Raw genomic sequence first — 24,948 nt, 5'->3', positions numbered from 1 at the left:
AAGAACGTCGGAGAAGCCTCGCGGCGTTTCGCCCGGCCCCGCCCAGCCAGGCCCACGGGGTCTCCGGGGCCGCCCTGCAGGGGGCGGTGAGATCGCGATGTTTCTCCGTGCAGCGCGAGCAATTGGAGACGCCGCTGATAGGGCCGGGAGAGTCACGTGGGGCGGGGGGAGCGCGCGGGCCCGGGGGGGAGGCAGCGCGTAGCTCTCGCGTCATTTGGTTTGGAGCCGCGGGTGCGCGCGTGGGAGCGGCGGCTGCGCTGCGGGGGCTGTCGGGAGCGCGGTCGGGCCGGGCCGGGTCGGGTCTGAGGCGGCGGCGGCGCTCGGTGAGTGCGGGAGGGGCGCGGGACGGGCCCGGGCCCGGGGCTGCGGCAGCTCTGCCTGCCCGCGCCGGACTGCGCTTTGGGGGTGCTCTGCCTTTCCGGCTGGTGCCCGGGCGGGCTGAGGAGCGGGCACTGGCGGTGGTAGCGACGCTGCCCTGAGCCGAGGAGGGCCTCTCTTTCTTCCCGCGTGAGCGCGACGGTGCTCTGGGGAGAGGCTCCCGCGGTGCGCGGGCGCCGGGCGTTGTCACAGACAATAAGGCGAGCGCCGTTTCTGGGGGAGCCTGGCGGGGCAGCCTGGTCCGCAGCGGGAGGCGCGAGGGGCGGCTCGCCGGCCGGTGCCGAGCCCGCGGAGCGGCAGAGCCGTTGGGCCGAGGTCAGAGCCGGCAGCCGGCCCGGCCCGGCCCCGGCCCGGCCCGCCGCTGCTCGCGGCCCTCTGCCCGCTGTGATCTTGCGGGCGCGGCCGCTCGTTTCGAACGGATTTTTAGGTCGTTCCACAGCCCCGTGAAACGGGATCGTCTCTCTCTTCTTATGGAACTTCGCTTGCTTCCTCCTGCAGTGTCCATGGTTGTTTATTTCCTAGCTGAAGATGTTTATTGCTAATGTACGATTTTTACAGCTGGTGGATTTTTTTTCTTGGCTACGCAAGGACAAGCTTTAATGAAAAACTGGAGTCTGTAATGCTTTAATCTGGGCCATGTTAAGGTCCTGTGGCCTGGTGGGGATGAACTGTCATGCTGAATACGGATGACGGTGTTGTACGAGGCTTCACATCAGGATAAGGTCATAAAACACCTATTTAGGAATCATAGCGGTAGCGACTGGATAATACTAGAGGGCAGCTACAGTACGACTGCGTTCTGTACCATTCTGAGGAGATACCTTGCAATTTTAAAAGAATATTTATATGCATTGAACTGTTTCTTCTTAAAGGGCTCCTGGTTTACATAAATGTCATACTTTTTTTTTTTTTTTTAAACGTATATGCTTTTAAATGAAGCGTGGCAAGTCTCTTCCAGCCTTGAGTGTGTTTCTTTGTTGTCAGTGGTTTTGCTTGAGAAACTGTTGTTTTGGACTTCGCCTGGTTTGGGGCTATGTGCAGGGACTCTTGGATTCGCATAAGAAAATGCCTCTCAGTGTTTTCCTTTCCCTGTCGTTCAGGGTAGTCTTGTAGTTCCATGCTGCCTTAAGACGATGGTAATTGGGGTCAGTTTAATAGACCACAAGTTACGCTGCTGTTGAGCTCAGATTATCCTGCATTCTCCAGTACAGGTAACTTCACCAAAGGAAGCTAAAAAAATGCTAGATTTTTAGCTCCTGGAACACTTTTGAGGTAGTATAGCTAAGAAGGGTTATGAGAGTAATATATTCCGCAAAGTTAAAATTCCTGTATGCTTCTAGACAGATGACAGTGTATTGCTACAGCCAGGTGAAACTTGCTGCTGTGGTACTTTTGCTGAGAAAGGCTGTTTATAACAATTAGCTTATACTTTCCATTAATGTAGCTGGAGGGGCTGGGGAAAGAAAGTGAAATTAGGCTGGGAGAGTTTAGTTCTTATGCTTGACTCTCTGCTGCTATTGCTAAACAATATTTTTCCATTCTCTTAGTTACTAAGAGTTTGAGTGTATAGCAGACATTGGCTTGTATAATAGTACTTGAGCAGTAGTGGTTGACTGTGACGCATTGAAACCACTCCTGGCCACTGGCTGTGTTTTTTATGGCTCTCCACTTACTGGATGAAGGGGAGCGTCGGTGTGCTTTGGTTTTTATTGTTACACAATGTGCTGGTGTGTCCTTGCTAAGTTCTGTGAGACAAGCCAGTAGCCATGTAATGCTGATGATTTTTAAGCAGTCGTAATGCCTTGGGCTAATAACAACACTCTTGTCTGGTACTGTGTAAGTGTTCTAGTTGAATTCCTAAACAATTGATGATAAGTGAATGTTAATTTTGAGGGGTTTCTTATCAGCTTTTTACTGCTCTTTGAGGTGATGCTTTATTTGAAAGCTGAGAATGATATTTAGCATATCTATTATTCCTCAATCTGCACAGTTCTTGAAGTGACTGTAGGCTTTACAGTCAGAACATGAGATTTAGCAAATTGAAGAGGATAAAGATCTCACAGTATATAAATATTTTGCCTTTACTTTCACTATTCCTAAGTTGATCTAATGAACTTCATTAACAGTTGCTTCTCTCTGTATTTCCCATGATGGCACTTGGAACCTATCTGCTAGAAAACCACATCTCTTAAGCACTCTATCTTCATTTCCCTTTATTAAATTATATTTCTGTTAATAAAATTATCCCTATGGGATTAATTCCTTCTATTTAATCTGTTAAAGTAGTGGGGTGAGGATCTAACCCCTGAACCGTGCTAACTACAGTATTTGTTCAAGTACTTTGCTGACATTTTACAGCAGCATACACCAGGATGTCCTCCTTTCTCACATCCAAAAAGTTACCTGCACTGCCTGTTTTCTCAATCAAGTCTGCCTTCTATGAAATTAAATGTGCTTGATGTGAGTAGTTTACACTGGGCTGCTAGAGCAGAAGAACTTCGGATTTGTTGTGTAAAATAAGGTTCACTTCATACAGTAACTCATTCTTACTAAAGAAGGGTGAATAGTAGAGAAATGTACCACTTACCTTTCAGAATCTTAATAATTAGATAGGCAATATAAGAAATAGCAGAATATGGAACTTTAAAAGGTCTCTTCACAGTTTCTTTTAGAGATTGGAGGAAGATGTCTCCCTTAACTGAATTTACTAGATTATGACATCTCTTGTGGTCTTCAGGCCATAATGGCTGTTTTTTGCAGTAGAGTATTCTACTAGATGTGTTTACTGAGAAACAGCTAGTGTAAATATCTGACAAGTCAGAAAACTTTTTATTTGTCTGGGTTGTCACAGAGTTAAGTAATGGATGGTTCTGAAGAAAAAAATATTAATCAAATACTGTGTATGAAAGAATCCTTACTTTTATCAAGAGGTCCTCAGGGTATTTCTATGTTAGTTAGTTCAGGTATTGTAAAAGCATCAGTGTAAAAGTGCAGAACTGGAACAAATCCTCTGCATAGCCAAAGCTACTTCAGTGCATGCATGCATTGAGTTCCGCTGGGTCGGTTGTGTGGGGTTTGTTTTCCATTTACAATTCACTTCAAGTTTGCTCTGTGGTGACCAGACCAAAAGGTAAGGCGCTCCTGAAAGAAGTTCTCTGGTAGAACTAAGGAGATGTCTCACAAGGTCAATAAGTAAAGGATTACATTTCTTATGAAGTTGCCTCTGCAACCCTCTGAGTAGCATGTTCTGTTTAGCTTTGCCTCAGTACACTGAACACCTGTATAGGAGAAGTGCTTATGTTCTCTATGAGAGAAGAATAGCCACTGTCACAGCTGTACCTGTACTTGCCATGCATTCTGCAAGTCATTGCTGCTGTGCTGACATCTGCAATTGCTTTCTGATGATTTCATTACTTTGGGAGATGTAGATCAATTGATTCAGATCCTGTCAGCTGCTACTCCTGCACTAGCAAAGTGTGTTTGGGATCTGCAACATTATCGGTAGAAAACTCCTTTAGATAACTACTGAGAGAAGATTGAGCATGTGCTCCATCCAAACGACTGTTGATCTGTCATGAGTTTTCATATTAATTACATGTGCACTGAAGTAGTAATTAAAATTTCCAGATCCACAATTTGGATAGTATTTGGATAACTTTTATATAGCGAGTTTGAAAAAAAAGTAATGTCTGGTGGTTTTGGTTTACATTTAGTCATGCTGCCTTTCTTAGAAAAAAGTTTCAGTGTATTAAAACTTTAAAGAGAAGCTGTATAAATATAGAATCTTTAGAGCTCTTCCCTTGCATGTTTTATTCTTGTGAATCTCATTTCATAGGTATTTGATTTAAAATTTTGACTAGCTTATAGGCGGCTATCAAATTGTATTAAGCCACCGTTGCATTGGGTGTGTCAGATATAGAAGGATAAGTCAGCGAGCACTCACTTCTTCCTTAGATACAGCTGCAGTGTGCAAAGAGACTGGATCACTGTATAGAAAGAATGTAGTGCAAAAGGCAGCTGGATAATATTAGTCAGCATGATCGCGTCATCAGCGCTCAGCCACTGACTTGTTCGAGGGGGTTGGATGTTTTTGTGGCGATGTCATGGGAGGGAAAGCTTTGAGAGCACAGAGAATTTGCTGTTAGCATCTGCAAAATTCTTGTTGGGGGAGAAGAGTGAAAGGTCTTGCTTGAAATAAGTTGGGCAATGGAGTTAGGTGTGACAGTTGCCTATGAATAGGGATTAAGAAATGTGGAGATGGGCACTGAGAGACTGAAAGGAGAACAAATGATTATTGCAGTAGTATCTGTAGAGGATGGAAGTGTCTTAATACATCCCTCTATCAGCAATGCACTGAAGAATGTGCATTCAAGTCCTGTTAATCAGTGAGTAAATACTTCTCTTATTTAAGGCAGAATTAATATTCAGAATTCTTATCTTGAAGCGGGAAAAGCTGATTGGTCTAAAGGGATTGGTTTACTTCCCTATTACGTAGGCCTGATCTCTAGCAGTATTCTTTCTGATACTGTTTAATTAAGCTAACAATTATATTTGTTAATTTGTGAGTCAGAGGATCTTATTTTTAGACAAATATTGCATGTGCCATAGTGTAAATTTTAAGAAAAACCCAAACATAGAAAGGTAAGTATTTTGTGAGTCTGAGGAAAGAAAAATGAAAGAGAGGGTTTAGAAGCTTTACATGTCTAATCCCTTCAGTCCATAAAACCATGATTATAACAAGCTTATCTGACCTGAGAATCCTCTTGAACTTTATTGTAAGGGACACCTACATATTTCATGAAAAATAAATGTTTGCAGTGAAGTTTGTGAATGTATCAGGATATTTCTTCTTTAATAAATCAATAGCAATGCTCCATAGACTTAGAAAGGGATGAATGTTGCATGCTTAATCTCAAATACCACTCAAAAAATCAGTGGATTCATGATTTGACTTGATGTAAAGTGCAAGAGAACAGGAGATTTTGTAAGTTAAGCTTAATGAAACAACAACAACAAAAAAGTACCTGTAAGTCTGTTCAGTATGGATTGGTATTTTCTGCAGAGAATATAAAGGAGATCCTTTACTTCCTTCTTACAGGTTGTCATCTGTTAGCATTACTCCCTGTGAGTGAACTGATTCTGTGTAATATTTTCATTAAACTTTATTGTTTTCATGACTATGTATTTGCATTTGTACTCTGATTCATTGCTGGTTTTTGTACTGATGTTTTTTGGAAGGGGCAGGGAAAAGCTAAGAAGAAAATATGTCATTTTTTATAGTGACATTTTTCTGTAGGACTTGCTCCCGTGTGAAGTTTGAACTTCTATTATGGATGAGGGAAAACTTTCATGGAACTGTAGATTTGTGATAGTTTCTTAGTAGAATAGATACTGAGATATGCTATCACTTCAGAACACCTAGATATTTTCTGCTGAGTTGTTTATCTTTCCAGGTTGTACCTTCTTTACCTCTTAGCCAGGTATGCACTATTTAATCTAGAGGAATAAAGTAATATACTAATTGCCAAGTAGATCTATTAAACTCCTGCCTTCTGTCTTTTCTCAAAACTTCTAGGCTGACTAAGAAGGGAGAAACCAACTGTGAAACATAATTTAGCTATGGGATGTGGTTGAAACATTGGAAAGACTAATAAGCAACTATTTTGACTTCTACTACAGCAGATTGTAGTAAATACAACTAGGACTGCCAGTCTTTCTGTCTCCTTAGGTGAAGTACATTTTACTGACATCTGTTCCCCTTTCAGGTTGAACGGCATTGTGCTGACATCTCCTTTTCAAGTTCCTGCCTTTGTACCACAGTTCAGTGCGTGTGTTTTCAGCCTTGCATGTAAAACTGGCTGCATGAATCAGAGCAGCTGGGTGGGCACACTCTGGAAAAAGCATCTCGTGTGACCACCTCCTTTTGCTTATGTAAGAACAGTGGGATCACGTCCACAGCAAAAATGTGGGCAGTTCCTTATTTGGTAGTGCATTAATAACCTTGATCTTGCGTGAGTGTAGTAGCAATTTAAACAATACAGTATAGTTGAGTTGCTTTTCCAAGTGGATTTGTTGTGTTTGCAGTTCTTCTCTTCATCAAGGCTGAAAAAATAGTTTATTTTCTGCTGGAAACTAGTAATTTCTGTCATTATTACAGGGGGAAAAAAACTCCAAGAAACGACAAGCAGAGTTTGGATAGGGGTTGTGCAAGCATCTTCCACCTATCCTTCACCCTCCCCCCTTTTGTGTGTGACCTGTAATGATGATTGCTATCATGTTTATTCAGTTGTGTCTCATTGACAGCTTCTTAATTATGTCAGGAAAAAAAATCTAATACTTTTGGAAGAAGAAAAACCAACTTACAGACATGACTTCTGTCTGTTCCTTAGTTATGGAACATGATCGAAGTAGTGATAAAATCCTGGATGAGTCTGTCAGCCTTCAGTGTAAACCTGTAGAGTATATTCATCGTATTTCTATAATGTGTTATGTTCCAGTAATGAATGTTCCAGACTGGCAGTGTGTTGGTGCAGCGGTTTTTTTTTTTAAATAGAAGAAATCCAAATGCCTAATGATAGGTTGAGAACCATTGGAAAGACAGACTGCAGGTTCAGATCAGGTCACATCTGAGTTGTGTCAGTGCCAGCATCACAGAGATTTTTTTGCAAGAGCTAACCTGTGAGATATCTTCATTCTACAGGTGCCCTGATTCTGTGTTGCTAGATCTTTGCTAAGACAGCAGGTTGTTAATTCTATTGTTTGGTGGAAAAAACCCTATAGGGTTACTTTGTTATGGATGGAATTGCTACTGTGGTTAAGGTAAACAGCAGTAAATTGTTATAGGTGGTAGATACCCTCCTTTTTCTACAGATGAAAGGCTAAAAGAGGAGCTGCACTATACTGCAGTAATTAAAACAGATATGAAATAAAACATACTGCCCATCCTGTTTTCTGGGTGGTCAGAATTTATGTAGGGTGTTGAAATAAATGCATTTAAAATGCCTTTAAAACACCTTCTTCAATTCCAGTTTCTTGAAGGGAAAGTCAGCAAGGGTTACTGTGGAAACTAGTGCTGAGTTTTCCATTGTCCTTTTCCTGTTAATCAGTACATAGCACTAGTATTAGGTCACAGAAGTTCTCCTACACCAGGATTCATTGGTGGAAGATCTGGTAGGGAGCCAATCACAGTTCTCAGGGCCTGAGCTGCCTGGCCTTGTGTCCGGTCTCAGCCAGCCCAGAGCAAATGTTACTTTGGTTTGTGCCAGCTGGCCCTGGTGTCTGGGGTGGGGAATGCTGGACTGCAGAGGAGGTAGTCTATGAGCTGGCCATTCTGTCCTTATATTTTTAGAGAGATTTCTGCCCCTTTTGTGCTGCAGGAGTGGGCTGAATCCATTGTCTGTGAATGTCAAATTAAGCCTCACTTTTACTGAAAACAGGAATACTGGAAATATCTTTACAAGTGTTACTAAATACCTGTTTCTAAAAAGTGTATTTGTTGTAAATAACACCCCTCTGTTTCACTTAGGTGGAAAACAGTACAGATACACTTAATGTTCATTGTTTATTTTCTAAAGTTTGTATAATAAACACATCTGCAGGACAAACAAGTAGAGGTCCACACATTTTTTCAGTATTTTTTTTTATTGTCTGATATTCCTGCTCTGGTTTCTTTGTTAAGAAACTTGCAGTGCATCTCTTCCATAGCATTTTTTCAGTGTCCCACTGACACCATTGTTGGGTTTCCAGTGTCCTTTGGCAGGGAATTCTATCACTTGTAAAACAGCTCCATTTTATTGTTTAAACTGGCTTCTGCTGATTACACTCTGGCTCTGGCTTGAATGGGCGTAGACTGTGAACGATTCATCTCCTCCTTTCTCCATCATTTGTAGACCTTGTAGACCTTTGGGATATCTGTGTTGTTTTTGGAGAGTGAAGAATTCAATCCTCTCCAGTTGTTTCTCATGTGGAAATATTTGTATTTTTTTAATTATCTGTTACGGTTCTCTGAACATTTTTGATTTTAAATAATACACGTGGTTTGGGGGAGCTGAAGGAGGCAGAATAGCTGAGTGTTACTGTGTGGATGTACTATTGGCGTTCACATGATACTAGAGTAATGTTTCCTGGGTTTTTTGTGTCCTAGTAGCTCCTAATACTTAATTCGCTTTTTTTTCTGGCTACCAAGCAGTCTTGTATTCTTTTTGACACTGATTAGAACTAATCAGTACTTTTTTAACCTTTTGTAAACAACGTATATTTTATTATGTGTACTCTTCATGCTGAGAAAACAGCGTAACATGGAAGCCCATCTATAAAGTATATGTACATCCAGTCAATTAGCCTTATGTGACCTTATTGATAACATTCAGGGCCTGATTGTGTTGGCACTTGTGTTTGCTTAAAACAGGTACCAGAAGGGCTATAAAACTTTGCACAATCAGATAAAAAGCAGCTAGTCTTGGAGGGAAACTGAACATACACAACGCATTAAGCTGTTCATCATATTAAATATCTTTACTTGTTATGTAACCAGCACAAGGAGGTTGATGACATGTGAGTCAGAAACCTGACTAGTACAGTGGGATAAATATGTGATTAAGTCTAACTCTTCGTTTACATATGGGCTATTTCAGGACAGAATTTCTTGAGGAAGGGTAAATTCCTGAGTGATAACCATCAGAGCAGGAGGTAGTTAGGACAAAAATCCAGGCTTTTTATATGAAAAAATGAAAGAAAGAAACTTGGCTACGGTGTTTTTCTGCTTTCTTTGCTCCAGACTGATAACTTAAGTAGTGAATTCTGCAGAACTTGTTAAAATCGAACATTTCCTTGGAGGAAACAGAACTTCAGCTTCATTGTGAATGTGGGGGTTTTTTTGGTAATAACAGGAGATACTTCTCCTTACCAAGGCAGTGTACTTTTCCATACAGATATTTACAAAAGTATGTATGACACTACTTATTAACTACTTGAAGTTCGTAGTAGTGTGTTAAATAGGCGTAGTCAGTAATGTGAGAGAACCTGTTAAATGTTTTGCATGATTGGCATTTTTTCTGGTCGACCACTCAAATTGAGTAAGAACCCCTTGGCAGAAATATGTGGGTGGAAATCGAAATGGACACAGAATCTAAGTAAGGAATTGAAAAGCACCTGTGGAATCTGTATTCTTTCAGAAGAGGGAAGACTTAATCTGTAGGTGAAAATACTTTGTGTTGCTTTGTGTGGCCATGCTTTGGATGTTTCCATTTGAGTTTGTAAGTGCTGTCTGGTACTTGGCTGAAGTAGTTAATCACGCTCCCAAGAGGGAGTTAGTTGCATTGTCATCAGTCAGTGCATCATTGCTGAATCTGACCTCTGCCTACTTTCAAATAGTTGTTCATTCCCTCTTAGTGGTGAAAAGTTAAAACGTGGAAGGTTATTCCAAGAGTATTTTTGTTTTTCAGCTATAGTAGGGATTGTGACTTAGTAGACAAGAATCAGGTATGAGATACAAGTTTGCTATGTTCTGATCAGTGTGTATGTGTTATTAGTGTCCTAGTCACGTTCTTGAAGATAGTTGTTCCTGTATGCAATAGGAAATCAACTTGAAATTAGTTTTTCTTCTTCTTTTTTCTAGTATTTTATGTAGTTCTGAATAGGTCATAATACATATGTAATGGAAATAACAACTTCCTGAAGAGAAGAACCCAACCCATGAATTGGCATATGATAAACTACAGTAAGTTCTAAAGTGTGATGAACATTTTCAGTTGTGCATTTAATTTTTAACTTTTGGTCTATTGTTACAAAAAGTAATAAGAAAATAAAAACTAATTTAAAAAATTGCTAACAGCCATCTTGTCATATAATCTTTTCCAAATAAAATTGAAGACTATGTGCATCACACTCTTAAAAATGCATTTTGGCGATTCAGAAGTTGGTAACAGTGTATCTCTGGTTTGAGATTTTACACTAGAGCTGTAAATTCTGAAATGTATATTTAAAGTAAGCTTTTCCACAAAATACCTTAAAAATATGTCCTTTGGCCTGTTGGCAGAATTTCATGTATGTTCAGTAATCCTATAGACATAATAAAATACATATTGCCAATAAAAAATAGAAAACATTTTTGTTGATGCTAGGACTGGTATAACTTAAATATAATGAATTAATTTTAAGTTGTGTGGTATTTCACTTTGCTTTTATGATTATTCATTTAGATGTAAAATCAGTCCCAGAATCCTTATGTGCTGTTAACTTTTTACTTCTGTCACAGTAGTAGTTTCCACAGAGAAAAATTTGATAATTTTGGTGGTTACCGGGGTATGAAGTATGTGACTAAATAAAGCTTTTCTTTTAGGGCCATCAATTAGAAAAAACTTTTATGTTCTGCAGGTTTCACTTTGCATTTTCTGTTAGATATATGTTTTAAAAGTCAACTAATTGTTGCTTCTGTTGTTAACTCTGAAATTTATTTCTGTTACTGCTACTGAATAGTTCTGTGGTTAAACTCTTTTTAATAATAGAATTAATGAATGGGGTTTGCATGTACAGGTCTTATTCACAGTATAAAGTGTATATAAAGTACAAACATAGCTCAGTCAACAACTACATCCAGTTAAAGATGGTGGGGAGAAGAGTTGTCAAATTTTTTTTTCTGGGAAAACAATGGATGATGCTACAGGAATTTTTTTTTTTTTAATATGGGTGTGCTTTCTTCAAATCATTGTAGAGAAGTATAAATTTATTCCATTCATTAATGTGGGTTTGCAAATATTATGGTACTTAATTGTGAAAGCTTTTCCTGGGGAGGGATTTGGCTCCTCTGCCTTGACATTTATGTGCACATGTGTATTTATAGTTGTGATCTGTCTGGAATTTGCCTTTGTGGTTTTGTTTGCTCTTTAATTTGTTCTGTGATCTAGTCCTGTCTTTCTCAGTTCTGTTTCTATGGTTTAATAAGTAAGGAGTACAGAAGAAACGGCTTAATTTAAAGGAAATAATGAGCATTTTTATTCAACTTCAGGGAATATTGACACTGTTCTGCTTAGAAGCTTTTCCTTAAAATAACATACTGGTGCTAATTTATGATTAATCTGTAATTTGAGTTCAGTATGTTGTTATTATGAATGTTACCATAACTTATCTTTAGTTGTTGTGAAGGCTTCTTTAAAGAAAGCAACTGATTCAAAGCTAATATTGTCAGTGCAAATCTTCTAAGACCTGGAAGTGGTATGACCTTGCCCCCACTTTCTGCCAAACAGGATATATAGCTCTTGGCCATAGATATGTGAGTTAAACTATGGTTGTTCTGAGAGAATAACGGAAAAGACATTTTAAGCATCAATTCTTTACTGAAATACTAACTCAAGTGGAATGCAGTGGTCAGACTCTGTCTCCGAAGTAGAGCTGTTGAAGGAACAATTTTCAGCTTTCCAGTGTGTATTTTATACACGTTTTTAGATGAAAAAAGGAAGTCTGGTATTACAAAAGTGAACATAATTGTTTTTGATCAAAGAACATGGAAAATCCTCTAGGTGAGAGATTGCTTATATAAGGCAAGTTTTGGATGTGTTCAGAATTTTATTTGGTTTTCCTGACAGTAAAATTTTTTAGTAGTCTATTTGGCGTTTTAGTAATTTGTTACATTTGAAGATGTATCTTTTTTCCCCCAGTCAACATTAAAAAGCTTGAACTGAAATTCCCCTTTTTTTTTTTTTTCAAATCTGTACTGTAGCAAGAATCAGTGATGTAAAGAAGCACTGGACAAATACAGGCTGTTAACTTTCTCAGTGCATTATAGGAGTACCATGACATTACGCTGAAGTAGCTTAAAAGAGCAGAAGGACACATCTGAGACTGCCTAGTTTGGCAGAAAATTGTTTTACAGAATTGACTGTAACCAAAAGCTTCATAAATATCACTTGATACTGGAATGATGATAACTTTTTTCTGTGTATGCCTGAAATGGAATGTAGTTGTTGTATTTGAAGACTGTATAAACGAAGAACTGATGATACAGATGGTTGAGTCATATTGTAATATATCAGTCAGAGAATTAACACGGTGGAGAGAGGAAGAAAGCTTACTGATGGTGAGGGGATTTTATCTGTTATATTTTTCAAGTGGCTCCCCAGCCAAGTACATTGCTGGACTTACATGTCTGAGAATTTCCTTAGCTTTCTTTCACGAGCATGCTTAATCAAGTCTTAGATTATGGCCTTACTGATTTAGATATATAGTTTAGTGACTTGCTTCTGGAAGGCTTGAGTGAGTCGCAGGACTCACTACTTCTGGCTTGTCACAGCTGAGGTCAGCCTTGGCTATGTAGGAGCTCTTGGGCTGTGTGCTCTTAATGCTACCTAAACAAATCCAACCAAATCACAGAACCACTCCTTCAAGCTTAAGGTGAAAGTCCACATAGAAGGTGAGCTCACATCTCAGTGTGCCACAGAACGGGGCATGAGCAGGTGTGCAAACACTGCAGGTGCCCCTAGTACTTGGACAGAGTGTCAGTTTCTGAAGTAAGAGGTGACTGAAATGCTAGAACTCTGGGAAATGGGCGCACTGACAGAATGCCCTGTGATGTTTCCAGGTTCTGCTACCAAAGGGGAAGACATCAAGGTAGAAATGCAGAAACTTGTGAAGAACAAAATAATCCCATAAAGGAGTTCATGTGTCACGCAGTAGGTAATGATGTTATCTGTTTTTTTAGGGGACAATTACTCAGGTGTTTAAACAAAAGATACTGAAGCATATGGGAAGCAAAATCTCCTCATAGTCTAGAAGAGTGTTTTTCAAGGTGTATTTGGTAACAGGGAAGATAGGACTGTAGCAGTAAAACAAAATATTTACTTGTGCTTTTTTAAGGCTATTTTGTTTTCTGTTTATCTGTGCTTGTGTGAAGGGACTGCAGGGCCAGAAGTCCTTGAGGAGAGTACATGAAGGATTTTCCTTTCTTTTCTTCTGATAATAATTCTGGAGAGGAATATGGGATAAAATAACAAAAAGCAGCAAAGAATTGCAAATATCAGGTACTGGAGTTCTGAAAATCTAGCAGCTCTAATACGACAAAATTGGAAGATATAAAAGCTTACCACACTTAGCAGATGGATTTCACTGTCTGAAGTAGTTCTGGTATGATTGGATGTACCCAAATTGTTATTAGCATGATTATCAGATGTCCATCTTACACACACTAGTCTTTTAATAATAATATTAAAAGTTCTCACTGCTTTTAAGAGAGTATCTCTGTCTGTTAGAAATTGTTTAAAGAGCTAAATAAGCATGTGAGAGGAACTGTAGGCTATGTGTATTTTTGAAAGGTCTCTGTATGATGAAAGGAAGGTCTCAACATGGAGAAGAAGGGACACGCTTTCTGGAATCGACTCTTAAAAAATACAAGATTCCAGGCTATAAATTCATTCTGACATGAAGATCTCATACAGGGCAGGAAGTAGAAGTTATGTAGTCATTGCTGTACATCCCACTCAGAATCTTAAGTAATTTAATTTTTGGGGAGTAACTTACATAATTGGGGTGTAACTTGGCAGTTCGGCCAGAATAGCACGTCCCCCTCTGTAGGGAGAGAAAGGATGCTTGAACGCTTAGTCACTGTGATATTGGGCAGAAAGTCTGAGTGTAACTTGGTTGTTACCAGAGTTTGTTCTGTAAGTTTTAATAGTTAAGGTGAAGAAACTTTTTATTTAAGGAGAAGTCCTGATTATTGTGGCTTTTAATGAAATCCATGAAATTAATTACTATGTTGTTACAAAAGGGCGGGGGGGGGAAGATGGTGCAGAGAATCTATCACTAAGCCTTGTTAATTGCACTGCTTGAGTATTTTTGAGATACTTGAAAGGAGACATGTGCTTAATGCAGTATTTGTAGTGGAGAAAATGTTGCATTTGGGATGTGGGTTTCAAACAATTTATTTGAAATACTAATCTTAAATTAACTAAAAGAGCACTTTTAAAAGAAAGATAAAAAGAAAAGGGCGATCTAGTAAAAAACTAGCTTTATTTCAGGTGGAGCTCAGCAACAACTTCTTGCTTCAGCTGTAAAGGTAATTCATTCTATAACCCTGTGACTTCCACTGTGCCAAAAATGCAAGTGAGTTCTGAGAGATTTGGTGGCAAAGGGAGCGAATTCCTTCTTTTGATACCCTTTGGCCTTTGAAATAATAACTACATATATGCTAAAAGTTCTCGCTCTCTAAAATACTCTGGTGAAATTTTGACTTTATTTGCTCTTTACCTTTTCCACACATATTCTAAGGAGAATGTAAAAAAACCCAGATAAATAATTAGGCAAATCCTGTATACACTCGAAGGAATCTAGTAAATTCTGTGGCAGAAATTGGGAAGGATAATGGTGTGAGGATTAGGACGATGACGCAAGTTAAGAAAGTGAAAGAAAAGTCCCAGATCTTTTTCTAGTACTTTCTGGTTAAGGAAGCATTTTCTGATCAGTCTCTTGCAAGTTTGAGCAGGTTCTAGAAAGCAGCTTCAAACATAATGCTCCGTGAGTCAGAGGATTAGTGGGTTTTATTGTTAGAAGGAAGGCAGCTGAGCTTAATTACCTCCATAATAGTAACTTGGTAATTCAGCCTGGAATTGTCTTCATACAGACAACATTAGATATGATGAAAAGTGGTGTATTTTATTTAATACTTTGTTGCAGGGAGGAGTAATTTTTCAGTTGTGTTAATCTGTCTTGTAGTTCACTGCCGTACTGATAAGCATAGCTATTTTCTTGACCTATAGCTCTTGACAGAGGTACAAAAGAAATCTTGCAGGCTAAAACTTCGTAACATTTTCTCTATAGAGCATGAGAAATACTTCAGTAGTAGAATTTGTTTTATATATTTTAAAACAAATGTGTAAGAACCAAGTATTTTTCTGTTATTAGCATCTCATCAGATGAAAGCTATTTGCTTGGAATATTGTCATACTTGTATAATAATCTTGATATTTCCTATTCCATAGAAGAAGGCTGAGACAGGATTTACATTTTGGTCTGCTTTAATTTAGTGGCTTGAGTTGTGGTAAACAAAAGTGGTATGTTTTGCTCGGATTCATTCCTACTGCTTAATAGTACATGGCTACGGTCAGCTGTGGTAATAATAAAAATTTTATTTTTAAAGAAATGAAGTTTTGCCTTCTGAAGCTTTGTAGTTGATTTGGGTGTAAAATTCTTCATAGCCTTTGCTGGAAAGGGTACAGATCTGTGTTGATATATTTGGAAAAGAGTTATGTACAGCTGTCTCTATAGAAACAGTGAAGTAAAATGCTATAATTACTCTAGATGGGCTTCTGCGTGTCTCTTGGGACAGATAAGCCTTCAGAGCTGACTGGATCCTGCCCTGTCGGTGAAAGGCACTGTTACCACGCTGTTTTAACCTTTAAACTTGAGTTGCTGGGGCAGGGACGCAGAGAAGTTGAGCGCTGGGTGCGCAGGCGCGTGAGAGCGAAAGCTGTGCGGGCTGGGGTGGCGGGGAAGTGACGTCCGCTGCTGTTCGGCGTTCTAGAAAGAGCGCAGACACGTCCTTCAGTGGGAGGGCTCTGCGGAGGGCTGTGGCGTGCCCCGTGTGTCATCGTTTATAAACGAACAACGGGGGCAGCAATGAAATACGGAGAAGCTGTCTAGTCTTTCTTTAATGTATCGTAGAGTTTGTTGTTTTGTAGCTGCTCTGTTTGTTTCAATTCAGAGTTTGATTTTTATTTTTCCTTCTCTAGCGTCTCCACCTTTCTGAGACACTGGACGCTGCTTTCTTTACAGCAAGGAAAATCTGAATTTCTCCAACACTTAGGATGGGGAAAGATTACTATTCTATCCTGGGAATTGAAAAAGGCGCTTCTGATGAGGATATCAAAAAGGCTTACAGAAAACAAGCACTGAAATGGCATCCAGATAAGAACAAATCTCCCCATGCAGAAGAAAAATTCAAAGAGGTTGCAGAAGCTTATGAAGTGCTGAGTGATCCCAAAAAGAGAGACATTTATGATCAGTTTGGGGAGGAAGGTATGTATGTCTCTTATACTTTGTTTGGTCACTTTCATTATGTTGAATGAAGCAAAAGAAACTTATGAAAACATGGTATGTGTTCATCTTCAGGCAATACGTTTGTTTGGCTCATCAGATTTTAAATAGAAAATGCATTGCTGGGCTTTAATGCTGGTAAAGTTTTAATTTCTTACTTTAACAGGGTTTTTTATAAACCCCAGATACTTGACAGGCAAAAAGTTACTGAGCAGAAAAAGTTTCGATCACCCATAAATAAGCTTTCTGTGATCTCTTTACTGCTGCCTTCCCTTGCCAGAGCAGTTTTTGAGATGCAGTTCAAAACGCATGTATTCTTTTCTTTAATTTTTGCTTAAGGGCAAACTGCTTGATATAGGCAAGGCAGTTCTTCTGAGCAGGAGCCCAGGTGTCCAGCCTGTAGCTGTCTTTGGCTTCATGCCTGGAGAGGAAAGAATTTGGCTGATGTCATGAAATACCAGAACAATTTTTTAGCTTTAATTGTAAACAGTGATAACATGCCAAGAGAATGAGGCCTCAGAAATGTCACATTTATCCTAAAATGGTTATCTGGAGAGGATGAATTTTTTTTTTGTCTTCATTTTTGACCAACATGACTTTCAGTCTTATGGTTGAGCAACAGAGGAAGTCATTAACATCCCTTCCCATAAATGTATGGTACCAGGAATTCCATATGAAAGAATTACTTCCGTTGTGACAAGTAGGCCTGCTCATTGCTATTCGCTCGGGGCCATGTTTTTTACTTTTATAAAGGAGGACATTTAAATAGCAGTATTTAGTATTTTGGGCAAAGATGTAAAGTATGAACTTTTAGAATGTTGAATCTGGGAATACCTCCTGATGCCTCAGTTGCTTTTTAAGCTCCTCTAAGAGTGTAATTAGATGTTGTAAGGCAAATGCAGAGGGTTGGGGTTTGTAGGAAGGAGGAAACTTCAGTGTTTTTACAGCCAGGAACTTGATGTACCTTCAGTAGCTTCTGGCTAGCTATTCCAGGAGGTGTCCTTCTGCTACCACAGATTGAATCCCCTGATCTTCTTGTTTGGCATTAACAGTAGTGTGACAAAAGGATGTACTATAGGTTGCTAAGTACTTTTTATCTGGTCTGGTGTTGAAATGGGGAAAGCATTCTAATGTCTTAGTTGGTTAGTGTCGGTACCCAACACTAAGCTTATGCATGAGAACACTGAGCTAAAACAACCCCCAACAAACCCCTCTTTGAAATTTACAGAATGCCTGCCTCATAATGTAAGCCTTCAATTTTTTATGGTTATAAAAGTATGATAGCAGCTGTGGCTCAGAATTGGTCTAAGACTGAAAAAAAAAAAATTAAAAAAACAAGCACTCTAAGTTTGGACATAAAAGTCTCTTAAGAAGATTCTCAGTCTTTTAGTAGTTTGAGATAGTATCCTGAAATGGTCAGTGCAGAAAAGAACTATTACAAGGAACTACTTGATCACCTGTTGGGAAAGAGGCATTGAAGAAAATTGATTTTAACTTGGTTTGGAATGGGAGCACAGGAAGTACAAGGGAGTTTTCAGTGAGAATTGTAAGGGAAATCGTAGCAGGAGGAAATGAGATTTAGATCTCTTCATGTGAAAGGTAGAACAAAGCTATTGAGAGCCTTCTGATTTTTTGCACAGAGACAGTGATAGTGTATACAAGGTTTTTGTACCCAGATGGAGTAAGTTCCAAGGTATTTTTATTTGTGGCTGCATTGAAGAGAGTTCCCAGGATTTGTACCTGGTTTATATCATAGGAACACAAGCTGTGATACATTTGGAATGCTAAATTGAGTATTAAGGAAGCATATATGTGCTTGACTCTTGGCATGTTACCTTTTACTCTAAACAAATTGCAGGAAAATGGGTGAACTAATTAACAGAGTTACAGCTGAGCTGTAGAGACTCTAGAATATGTTGCATATGATAGTGAATAATTTTCCCTAGAAGTGACATTGTAGAAGGATGCAATTCCCAAAAGACTTTGTAGAACAAGAAGAGATCAAGTCATTCAAACCTGTCTTCTGCTCTAAGATGCTAATTCATTGAAATAACTGGTTTCAGTCATATGAAATAAAATTGGCACTGTCAGAATAACCTGTTCTTTTGAAGTAAAAGTCATTCTAGAGCATCAGAAACTTTGTTGCTGTTCAAGCTATTGAATTGCTAGTCAGTACTGTGTGTTCTCCTGGTGAATCCTCCTTGAAAAGCAGACCTTTCACTCTACTGCAAATATGTTTTTGACTCATCAGTCCTGATACCATTACACTCTACAGTAGGAAAGCTTATACTAATACGCAATTTGTTTTTAACTTTGCTTATTTGTCTTATTTAGGTCTTAAGGGAGGAGCTGGAGGATCTGATGGCCAGGGTGGTACCTTCCGGTACTCCTTCCATGGTGACCCACATGCTACATTTGCAGCTTTCTTCGGTGGCACAAATCCTTTTGAGATCTTCTTTGGAAGGAGGATGCCTGGTGGCAGAGACACTGAAGACATGGAAGTGGATGGTGATCCCTTTGGATCCTTCACTAGTTTCAGTATGAATGGTTTTCCAAGGGAAAGGAATACAGTTGGCAGCCAATTACGTCGTAAACAAGACCCCCCTGTAATCCATGAACTTAAAGTGTCTCTGGAAGAGATCTACCACGGCTGCACAAAAAGAATGAGGATTTCACGTAAAAGGCTTAACCCAGATGGTAGAAGTGTCCGAACAGAGGACAAAATTCTTACTATTGAGATAAAAAGAGGATGGAAAGAAGGCACCAAGATCACTTTTCCGAAAGAAGGTGATGAAACACCCAACACAATTCCAGCTGATATTGTTTTTATCATTAAAGATAAACCTCACTCTCATTTCAAGAGAGATGGATCAAATATTGTCTATCCTGTTAAGATAAGCTTAAGGGAGGTAAGTTTCTCTTGTGGTAGAACTCTAAATGTTTGACATTATTACAATATGATACAATGGCATCGTGGCTGGTTTTTTTTTAAATACTTCAACTCTTGTCAGTGTGTGGCTGAAGAGCAGAGTCATTTATAGTGGAAACAATAGCTGTTTTGATAAAAATGGAATATTATTTCTAGCTGTTTACTATAGAGGTGGAAGAGGATAAGGGTGGAAGGGTAAGAATAAGGGTTGAGATATCTTAAATCTTTGTACATAACCTTTCTAGCAAATGATGTATTAGACTGAAGTGACAAATGCAAACTAACAAATACATCCTATATAGTATGCTCCTTGCTGCTGTGATAAGGTAGCTACTTCTGTAGGACAAGGTAGAAATGTCCTAAGTATTTTCACTGCCAACAAATTATAAGTCTCCCTTTTTAGCTCATAAGTTACTGCGGTGTGATTTTAAGCTACATAGAGATTGATTTCATGAAGATAAATAATTGTGAACAGGTGTAAGAGGAGCTATATATAACAACAAAAATGGTATAGCTTTTTAAAATTCCATTCCAAGTCAAAACATACTGACTTTCAGAAAGAAAAGTCAGAAAGACAACTTCCCAGAGTTCTTGAGAGTCTGAAGCCTCAACATAATCATCACTTAAAAGATAATGTAGCTGAGTGTGTGTAATGTATTTTTTCTTCCTAATTAATATCAGGTGGAGAAATAAACTCTTGCTGTAATTATAAGCTCTTTGTGTAAATTAAGCTACCTTAAAGGATTCTGAACTAAAATAAGTGTGAAGTGAGGTGAAGCACCTAAAGTGGAGTGAGGGAGGGAGAAAAGACAATGTTTAATGTTAATGTGGGTAATACAGTTCAGATAAAAGCCTATTTAGACTCGTTGCATTGTTATGTAAATTGGACATTATCAGTGTAGACTAAGTGTTCTGATTCAGGTGAAGTTGCAGGAATCAAAATCCTATTACCAGAGATCCTAGTAATGAAAATAAACTGGATAAAGCAGAAGGTCTGTAATGTTCTAATTTTGGTGCAACAAAATTATTGTTTGCTTTTCTTTAGGCACCACAAGTACTCACGTAAGACAGCTGTGAAATTTGATATGGCTCTGCTTATAGACACTCAAATGTTCTGAAATTCGATATAATACAGTTTGGTAATGTATTAGAATAAAGCTCCTGTGCAATGTAAACAAACAAAAAGTGAAATGGGATTTTAAATTTCCAGTGGAAACTTACAGACTGACATCTGTAGAGAAGTATGAGTGAGGAGTTCTGCTCAGCTCCCTTATTATTTGATAAAGTCTTTGAAGGACATAGCAGCTCATACCCTCCAGTGGCCATTTAATAAGATTCATAAATTCAGTGATATTCAATGACAAATTGAAGCTTTCTCTTTTTAAGAGAGGAACATTGTATCTAAATTTTGACATCTCAGTAGTGCACAGGAGAAATACTGTTTAGAATTCTAGTCACTTTTAAATAATCCAGATTCATTTGTAGGTACAGAAAAGTACTGACCAATTTCTTTTTCTCATATTGCAATCTTTCTTTAGGCTTTGTGTGGCAGCTCTTTCAATGTGCCAACGATAGAAGGAAGAACCATACCCATGACAGTAAATGAAGTGGTAAAGCCTGGGATGAGAAGAAGAATTATAGGATATGGTTTGCCATTTCCCAAAAATCCTGAACAACGTGGAGACTTAATTATAGAGTTTGAAGTAATTTTCCCAGATAACATTTCTCCAGCATCAAAGGAAGTACTTAGGCGAAATCTTCCAGTTTCATAAAACGGAAGACTGTGTATGTCAACAAATTAAAATAGGACACTGGAAATGCAGAAGACTAGCAAGTCTGTGCTTTAAAAGTGCAATCTGTAACACCTAGTGGAATCTTTGGGTTTTTTTTGTTTTGTGGGATGGGTGGGGGGAAAATACTGTAATGCTGCATGAAAAGAAAAGGGTTTAAGTAGAAGTCATACAGGTGAATTCTGCAGTAAAAATTACAGGGAAAACCACTCATTTTGTTTTACATATTCCTAATCAGCAAAATTTAGTCATTATTTTGCTTAATATAAAATGCAGTAATTTTTTTACAAAGTCAGTGCATATTTCTGATACAGTACTTGAGCCTCCAAGTACTTCATTTGTTATATCCTTACCCTGTCTATAACATTACACATTTGTACAGAAATTTGAGACAGTAGTAGAAATACACAACGGTATAAATATTTTAAAAAGCAAAACATGACAGAGATCATTTCAGTATGTTGCCTTCCACTGCGCAAAGCATAGGCTGGAAAAATCAGCTTGGACTCCTGAACTGCCCCCCTGTGCAATGAAAGCCTTCTCTTTATTGCCCCAGAAAGTGTCAGGACTGCATTGTGAGTCTGGCAAAGGGCACATGGCCTGAGGAGCCAGAGTACCCATTTGCTGTGGGATAGCTCCTCAGCCCTCAGGCAGAGCAACAAGAAGGGATTCCTGAAGGACATGAACAGCAAAGGGTGAGCTTGCTGTCAACTGGGGCAGGGAGGCTGGTGACCAATGACATACAGAAGGCTGAGGTACTCTGTGCTGCCCTTGCATCAGACACTACCAGTAAAACCATGCAGGAATTCCAGGCCCCTGAGACTAGAGGGCAAATCTGGAACCTTGGTGGTGGAAGACTGGGTTAGGGTGCACTTTAACTGGAAGTCTGTGAGCCTGACAGATTGCACCCAAGTGTTGAGGGAGCTGGCTAATGCCATTGCAGGGCCACTCTTACTTATCTTTGAATGGTCAGGGAGATGGAGAGATGTTCCAGTAGACTGGAAAAAAGAAAATACCACTCTTGAAGAAAACCAAGAAGGAAGATTTGGGAATCTACAGGCTAATAGCTTCACCTAAGCCCTTGGTAATGTGATGGAAAAGAATCCTCCTGGAAAGCATTTCTAAAAGGTGATACAGGGTAGTCAACATAGATGTACAACAGGGAAATCTTGCTTGACCAATCTTACTGCCATCTACAGTGAGTTTTAGGGGTGTTGGGGAACAATCTGTGTTGTTTACCTTTTACATCAGTAGACAGACTGGTGAAGTACAGGTTAGATAACTAGAAAGTGAGATGGGTTAAAAGCTGGCTAAATGAGGGAGCACAGGAGGTTTAATCACTGGCACAAAGTCCAGCTGGAGGCAAGTCAATAGTGGTGTACCCTATGGCTCAGTACTGGGGCCAGTTCCAGTCAGCATCATTAATGACCTGAATTACGGGATGGAGTATAAACTGGGAGGAGTAGCTGGTGCCGCCAGCTGATGTACTGCCTTTCAAAGGGACCTCAACGGGCTGAAGAACTGGACAGAGGATTCTCACAAAGTTCAGTAAGAGGGAGTGCAAAGTCTTGCTCCGTTGGGGAGTAATTGACCAGCAAACTGTCAATAAACTGACTGTGAGCTGCCAGTGCAGCCTTGTGGCAACAGAGGCCAAAGCTTTGCTAGCAGATAAGGGGAGGTGATTCTTCCTCGTTACCCTCAGCACTGATGAGGATACATCTGGAGTACTGCACTCGCTGGTACTTGAAGGGTGTAAACTTAGTGGAACAGCTCCAACACAGGACCATGTATGAGAGGCTGAGAGGGCTGCAACTTGCCAGCCTGGGGAAGAAAAGACTTGGGGGAGATCTTGGCACCTGACAGGAGGGAATGAAAATAGAGGAGCCAGGCTCTTCTCAGTAGCTCTCAGTGACAGGACTAAATGGACACAAGTTAGACACTAGTTAGTTAGGGATTCCATCTGAACACAAGGAAACACCTTTTTACTGAGAGGATGATCAAAACACTGGAACAGGTTTCCTAGAGAGGTTGAAGAGTTGCTAGCCCTGGATACTCATAGCCTGACTGGACATTGTGCAGGGCAGCCTGCTCCAGCTGACCGTGTGTGAGCAGGGGTGTTGGACTTCATGATGCCAAGAGGTTTCTTGTAAGCAAAATGATTGTGTGAACTTGGACTTGGCACTTTTTGCTAGACAGTGCTGTGGGCCCTGTTCTGTAAATGAGGCTTAGCCCAAAGATGGTGGTGCTCATGTGACAGCTCCCTAGGGAGCAGGTCTGTGCTGAGTTGGAAAGATGCACAAAGAGCCCTGTAAAAGCATTTGGCTAGGGCAGTTATCTAAAGATCATGCTGATCTCAAGTATTCATTATTTTCAAAGGCCAAACTTTACTCCCATGAAGAAGAAGGAAGAACCTAGGTCCTAGCTAAAGCAAAGTTTGCTTAAGACACAGTGTGGGATAGGGGTTGCCCAGAAACTTTCATATGCTTGAATTGAGTTGTTGTTGTTTTTTCTTTTTTAATTCAAATATGAGTTAGTTATCTTAAGAGTTAAAAGATGCATAGAGAGATGGAGAGCCCTCTATAATAGTCTAGTTTTATAATACAGTAATAGGGCTGGTTCCCTTGATTGCAGCATGGTATTGGTGAAAGAAATGCCTTGTGGGCATGCTTTATTACTTGAGTTTAAAACCATAATACAGTGCTTTAACAACACTTTAAAAGGGTTTGGGATTTTTTTTTGTTGTTGTTTTTCATAAGAAAAGATGTTAAGATTTGCTGTCAGGCTTTTGCCTGTGGAAATTTAGAAGTTACCTGCTCTGTTAGGTAGCCTAAGAAATAGCAGTGTTATATATGTGACTCTCTGCAGGAAAGTAAATCATATGGAAGTTGGGATTTAATTTACAATAATTTTTTAATGAGTGTAAGAAGAATCCCATTTCTGTTACTTAAAGAAAAAGAATTTCTGTGGGGTATTGTTCAAGTCAATTTTTCAGCTGCAGATCTCTTCACGCAGTATCAGTTAGTTGTAGTCCTAAATCTACAGGAAGTAAACAATTGCTGGAGCAGTATCACAAAGAAAAAAAAATTGCTGCTTCGTGCTTCTGCATATTGTTATTACTATATATTGTTTGTTGAAAAAATTTCCATTTCAGTATGTTCCGTATTGCATTTCTTATGTGGTTTTTAAGTAAAAAGTGTGAAGTTGGTTTTTAACTTTCTCTTATATTTTGTTATGATGGCAAATGCTACAAGCTACACAACTTTAAAGCATATCAACCTAAAATACCTATTTGTCAGTTTAAAAGCTAATGGAATCAAGCATTTTGTAATCCAGACTCTTGTAACCATATCCAACTTGTAAAAAAAAAAAAAGTTACAGCAACTAGGACTATTTTTTTGTAACCATCTTCAGGTAAGAGGAGTAGTGTTAAATTGAGGAATCGCAGTATCTTGTGTATTTAGAAGTGTATATATATATATATATGTGTATAGCAAACTAAACTTTTCCAACTGTTTTCAAGCTGAAAATATAAAACTTAAAGGACTGGTATGAAATAAATGCTTGTATTTCTTTTCTTATGGAGAGGTAACAAAGTATATGTTTCAGAAACCAGCATGTAGAATTACTTCAAAATATGAGGAAGCATTAATATCTATCTAATCCAGGATTCACCAAAAAATATTTTTCTAATCAAAAATGTGCTCAAAAGCTATGTTTTGAAACCCACTTGATTATTTAATAAAGTTACTTGGGAGAAGGAAGTAAATACTCAGTCAACTACTATATTTGTAACTACTGAAATACATGAAAATAAAATGGTCATTCATGAAA

The 24,948-nt window shown here is 39.0% G+C and overlaps 1 protein-coding gene across 1 annotated transcript; it reads left to right on the top strand.

Moving 5' to 3' along the window:
• Nucleotides 1-163: 163 nt before the first annotated feature.
• Nucleotides 164-24,948, top strand: DNAJB4 (DnaJ heat shock protein family (Hsp40) member B4). The gene is made up of 4 exons (XM_042030423.1): nt 164-323; nt 16,095-16,380; nt 18,733-19,307; nt 20,866-24,948. Exons 2-4 carry the CDS (start codon nt 16,170-16,172, stop codon nt 21,097-21,099), a joined length of 1,020 nt encoding a protein of 339 aa, XP_041886357.1. The 5' UTR covers nt 164-323; nt 16,095-16,169; the 3' UTR covers nt 21,100-24,948.

This window comes from Corvus kubaryi, unplaced genomic scaffold (assembly GCF_017639235.1).
Source record: "Corvus kubaryi isolate FWS band 111438036 unplaced genomic scaffold, C.kubaryi_AGA036_p1.0 37334, whole genome shotgun sequence".
Classification (NCBI taxonomy): Eukaryota; Metazoa; Chordata; class Aves; order Passeriformes; family Corvidae; genus Corvus; species Corvus kubaryi.
The sequence above is the reverse complement of the archived record's forward strand: the minus strand, read 5'-3'. Positions and strand labels throughout refer to the sequence as shown.

Excerpts from the sequence above, each read along its gene's own strand:
- DNAJB4 (XM_042030423.1), top strand. The coding sequence starts at position 16,170 with ATGGGGAAAGATTACTATTCTATCCTGGGAATTGAAAAAGGCGCTTCT. Across the intron at positions 16,381-18,732 it reads TGATCAGTTTGGGGAGGAAG|GTCTTAAGGGAGGAGCTGGA; the intron begins GTATGTATGTCT and ends TGTCTTATTTAG. Across the intron at positions 19,308-20,865 it reads TTAAGATAAGCTTAAGGGAG|GCTTTGTGTGGCAGCTCTTT; the intron begins GTAAGTTTCTCT and ends ATCTTTCTTTAG.